At 56.0% G+C, this 5,447-nt stretch overlaps 1 protein-coding gene across 1 annotated transcript; it reads right to left on the bottom strand.

Moving 5' to 3' along the window:
* Window positions 1-960: 960 nt before the first annotated feature.
* On the bottom strand, window positions 961-3,774 carry LOC104488633 (arylacetamide deacetylase-like; the record flags this gene model as incomplete). The annotated part of the gene is made up of 6 exons (XM_010140333.1): window positions 961-1,569; window positions 2,252-2,342; window positions 2,419-2,511; window positions 2,840-2,909; window positions 3,151-3,373; window positions 3,736-3,774. Coding segments are annotated over 6 exons (1,125 nt in total), but the record flags the coding sequence as incomplete, so codon positions are not given.
* Between the last annotated feature and the right edge of the window lie 1,673 nt (window positions 3,775-5,447).

Raw genomic sequence — 5,447 nt, 5'->3', positions numbered from 1 at the left:
CTTTGTCAAGCCTGTAAAGCTACTGAGATAATTTTATTTTTAAAAATCCCTACGTAAAAGCTGCTAAACAATTGGAAGGAAAACAAGAACACCCAATGCACAACTTCTAAGTAGAGCACAAAACATCCAACACTGCTACGGAAGGGCAAGGGAGGACTGTGAAGATCCTAATCTGATGAACATCCAGTGCCAGTTTGTTATACGAGCCCCTGGACTAGAGGGAAAGAAAGGGGTTCCTGAGATAGAGGCTTTCAAGCAATCACCAGCAAACAACAGGCACAACCAAAACCTCAAACATCTGCACCGTTAGAGCCATCCCACCCGGTTTCCAAGCGCTCCCCTTGAGCCGCGCTGGGGAGACAACAAACAGCACACGCGCAGCTGCCGCGCACCACGGGCAGAGCTTCGCCAGCTGCTTGTACCTCATGCCGTCGGGTCCCTGCGCCTCTGCTTGCCCCATCGCCCCGCAGCAGCAGCGGGGACTCGCTGGAACGTCCCACGGGACAAGCGAGGAGCAAGTGGCCACCGAGCACCTCCCGCGTGCAGACAGTCCCCCTCCATGTGCACCAGCCCGTCACACGCAGGTACTGTGACAGGGATCAACAGGGAGCAGCAGCACAAGATGTCAGTTCCCACACGCTGTGTCAGACAGGGCTTGGGCAAGCCTGAGCAGCGTGCGGGCACACCGACCTTTCCGGTCTTGGCCAAGAGACAAATCCCAGGGCAGCCCCGGGGGCGTATGGGGCAATGAACTCAGACGACAGCACTGAAAGGACACTTGTGTTAGAAGCAGCCCGATTTACCTGCCAGAGGAGATGAGAAACGCTGCGATCCAGACACTGCAGGGTAACACAACGGAGACGGCAACCATACCCAAAATGCACACAGCTCCCGTTCCGCCACACTCCTCCACCACAGCCAGCCAGCAGGAGACAGGCGTACCAGAGCAACACTCCCAACTCACAGGTTCTCATCTAACCACTCAACAAAGCTGTTCAACAGCCGCTGCCCTACAGCCAGGTGGGTTGGGCTCGAGGCAAACGACATGGCCCCATGAAACGCGTCCTTGGCGTGATCGTGTGTGACGGGCACGCCAGCTGCGTGGAGGCGCTGGGCGTACATGAATCCATCATCCCGCAGGACATCATACCCACAGGTGAGGATGTAGGTGAGGGGCAGCTGGCGTAGCCGGTCATCGCTCACCAGCAGCGGGGCCACCCTCGGGTCCAGAAACCCTGGGTATTTCCGCGCAAGTTCAGAGCTTCCGTAGGTGGGACTGGTGTAAACGTGATCCTTCTTCAGCTCTTCAGGCAGCAGATTGCTCCAGTTCACAAACTGAAACAAGTGGCTGGCTTCAACTGGGACGTGCCTGTTGGAGGTCATGGCTTCCCTGAGAGAGGCATCAGAAGTGATATACTCACTCCAGAACCAGACCATAAGCCACTTGGGTAAAAGGGGATCGTTTTCATTTTCTCGGAAAGACGGCAAATTCAGGTCAAGGCTTTGAAGAGCGGGGTAAAGCAAAGCTTGGGCTTTGAGCTTCGTTTTGACTGCAGGGTCCTCCAAGAGCTGTAGGAGAAAATAGAGATGTTCAGAGACCATCTTAAAAAGTGCTGGTTCTCTCACACTGACAGAAGGCCTGAAATGTAAGGAACTAACACGCACACACACGGTACAACAGGAGCAAAGTGAGATTGTCCATAAAACCAGGACAGACTGATCTGAAGAAATTCTGAATTCATAGGCAGGTCACCTCAAGCAGCAAACCCCCTAATTCCACGGCAGAGAGCCTTTGCAGGGCGACTAAGGTCTGGAGGACACCACAGCATCAAAGCTGCTCTGACACCATCAAAGGGCTCCATCGAGGGAATCTGCTGGCCTGGACTCGGCGCCCACCCTGACGGTCCCGCGGGCTGCGTGTCATCCCGTGCTCATGGAGCACGAGAGGCACTGGGGAGGTGCGCTTGCTCGGAGCAGAGGGTTCTGTTAGTCTGTGGTCGTGACAAGACAAGGAAAGAGAAGAGCGGAATGTGCAAACCAGTTTGAGTTACCTGCTGCGCCACAGCTGCATCTGCTGGCCTGGACTCGGCGCCCACCCTGACGGTCCCGCGGGCTGCGTGTCATCCCGTGCTCATGGAGCACGAGAGGCACTGGGGAGGTGCGCTTGCTCGGAGCAGAGGGTTCTGTTAGTCTGTGGTCGTGACAAGACAAGGAAAGAGAAGAGCGGAATGTGCAAACCAGTTTGAGTTACCTGCTGCGCCACAGCTGCAGCCAAGTTGCCGCCGGCGCTGTCTCCTGCCACACAGACCCGATCTGGGTCCACCCCATACCGGGAGAGGACGCTGCTCTGGCGCGCCAGGCAGTGTGCCGCCGGCGCGGGCTCCTGCCACACAGACCCGATCTGGGTCCACCCCGTACCGGGAGAGGACGCTGCTCTGGAGGAAGAACTTCGTTACCGAGTACACGTCTTCAAACTGAGCGGGAAAATGGTATTTAGGTGCCAGCCTGTAGCTGTCCGAGGAGAGCAGAAGGGTGTTAGCGCTGACAGCGCAGAGGAGGGCCTGCGAACATCTGCCCGGGCTGGTGAACGCCTCCTGACGGTGCCAGAGAAGTGGGAACCGTCTGTCGGTCCTGGGGCTACCCACCCAGCTTCATAAAGCAACACCCAAAATAGCCACCACCCACAAATCACCGCTGCTACCTGACAGCTTTTGGTCACAAACACTCACACTGCCCGGAGAGCGCGGGATCGAAACCAAGATACTGCAGATTTAGGCTAATTGCAGTGGATTGATTTGTTCCCAACCCTCACCCCACCTACAAGGGGAGCCTCTCTTACTTGACTGACACCACGACAGCATTTAACTTGTTTGAAGTCCACCTTGCCATGTGATCATAGGATTTCATGCCTGAAACGAGAGGAGTCACCTGGCATATAGCCCGGCACACTGGAGAACAGACACACGCACAACAGCCCGGTCCTCTCTGCAGAAGCTTTCAGGTGCCTTTCCAAAACCTCCACCTGGTTGAAGCTGCTGGAATACCAGCTCCCTGCCCTCTCCGTGGCAACGCCCATGAAACAAAAGCCAGCGCCTAACGTGAGCCATCGAGATCCCCACAGAGCCCCGGCGCTGACAGAGAAGAGCTCACCTGCATCTCCCAGGCACCATCCTCCTCCGTGGAAGAAGAGCACCGCCCTCCTCTGCCCATCTGACGCCTTTCTGGGCACAAACAGTCGGACGGGAATGTTGCTGAACTCCGCGTCTGTCACAGTGACGTTTTCGTCAGAGGTGGGTGGGACGTAATCGGCAGTTGAGATCAGCTTCACAGCCTCCATATAGTCCATGAGACCCAGATGATGAGCGGCCAGAGACTAAAGCCCAAGACAAGGGGAAACAGTATTTTAAACACAGCCTTAGTTACTCTCGGGGATCAAAGCTCCCTAAAGCCATTGGTACAAGCCGGTGAAGCTGCTGGAGAAGTCGCTAAACCAAACGCTGGAGGCTCGCAGGAGTCACTGTCTCGCACGGTCACGCTGTCCAACTCCCTCATCTCCGTCGCTCCCCTGGGCAGCTCAGCGGCGGTGGCTGGAAGGCAGCCCAGGACACCCCCGAGGCAGTGCCTCGAAGCGCAGGGAAAACAAGGACACAACGGAGGATGTGGGCAAAAGCAGAATGGGCTGAAACCTCCTGACAGCCAGCGTGAGGGTCTGCTCCATGGGTCAGGCCTCCTCACCTTCCAGACGGTCACCGCAAAGCCCAGCAGCCGCCACTCCTGTGACAAGCGCCAGAAGCAAGAGCAGCCAGAGCTTTCGGGATGCCCAGGACACTGGTGGCACCAGCACAAGGACACAGCAGTTTCACTTGGAGGGGCACAGTAATTTTGATGATCAGTTCCACACCAGTAGCCAAAGAGCCTCCTTTAGAATGAGACCCCCTACGCGACGGGAAGGAGACACGTCCTCTCCTTTGGGATGTCAAAAGGCAGAAGTATCTTCTTGCGACTTTACCTCAGCCCAGCTCTGTTCCGTTTCTTTCTTTACACGTCTCCATTCCGCTAGTTACGTGCCTCCGTTTCACTGTGTAACCAGGAGCTCCTCCTGAACAGCAGGACGAGAGTTGAGTCGTGTGGTCCTTGTCCATGCCACGTCACCAGCAGGTGAGACAATGCTCTTGCCGTGCCCCGTGTGCCGCTCCACCTTCTGAAGCTATTCCTGCACCGTCACAGCCCAGCCCTGCTTCTTTGGCTTTTGGTCACGGTTTTCTTAAAACTGTCTTTAAATCAACTCCTGAATCATCTTCTACGTATGACTGACTTTTTCAGACGCCAGAAGAAAGGGGAAACAGCCAAGTCCTTACTGACAATTCCTGACAGGGACCACCACCACATTTGAGAGTCCCCTCGCTGAAGGCTCGCAGCGAGCAATGCCGGGAGCTCTGCTACGCTCTGGGTTTGGAGTGGAGATGGAGCTGACCGGGCAGCCGCTGGCAGGCACTGCGCAGCAGGAAAGCTCAAGTCCCCGTCCGAGCTCAGCCAGGACACGCATGCAGCCCCCTGGGAAACACTCTCTCCGCTGCAGACGGACACAGGCAGTTCGGGAGCGGAGCCGTAAAGCCAGGCTTTGCTGCCGCTGAGGAGCCAGGCTGTGGCTGTGGGAGGATTTCTCAGAACCGCAGCCAGGGGTTCGCTCAGCTGGGAAGGAAGATGACCGACCGCATCTTAGACTTTCTACACGTCTCTTATTTCTATGGGGTGCACCCTGGAGAGGACCCTCTTGCTCTGGAGCATTGAAGGGTGGCTGTGTTATTTCCCTGTTCCTCAAGCCATCATCTGGGAGTCAGAAAGACTAAAATAGGTTCCGCTCTGCAAACTTAGACCTACTCTCAAGTGATTGCCCTGTAATCGGATGACTAGAACATATTTAGGACACCTGAGAGCCCTCTCAAATCTAATTTGCACCGGTGCAGTTCCAGGGAGGTTACCTTCATCAGAAGCGCTTTGGACGATGGTGCTGCTCGGGACTGGAGCACAGTTAGAAGACATGCTTGCGCCACACCACGCTGCAGCCACAGCCTTGGGCTCAACAGGAAGCCGACACTACACCCACGGAAGACACCAGCTCCACGTTCAAGCGAAACACACAACCCTCCAACAGTGAAGGGCAACGCTTCTGCTTGCTGAGCCCTGCTGAAGGGTCTGGGCAAGCCAGTGCGTACACGGTGTTCCAGGGAAGGGGGTCACCAGCGCACAGACCCGCCTCGCAGGCTCCCTCCAAAAGGGGATTTAAGAGGGGAAGAAGTGAGGCAGCACACCAAAAATGGGGACCACGGTTTCTTTGTCCCCACTTTGTCATCTCCCACCACTCAGACCTCAAACCACATAATCAAAACAAAGAAGGGAGCCCTAAAGAGCCCATCAGTAAACACACACACACAAACCATCCCCCC

This window comes from Buceros rhinoceros, unplaced genomic scaffold (assembly GCF_000710305.1).
Source record: "Buceros rhinoceros silvestris isolate BGI_N320 unplaced genomic scaffold, ASM71030v1 scaffold24827, whole genome shotgun sequence".
Classification (NCBI taxonomy): domain Eukaryota; kingdom Metazoa; phylum Chordata; class Aves; order Bucerotiformes; family Bucerotidae; genus Buceros; species Buceros rhinoceros.
The sequence above is the reverse complement of the archived record's forward strand: the minus strand, read 5'-3'. Positions and strand labels throughout refer to the sequence as shown.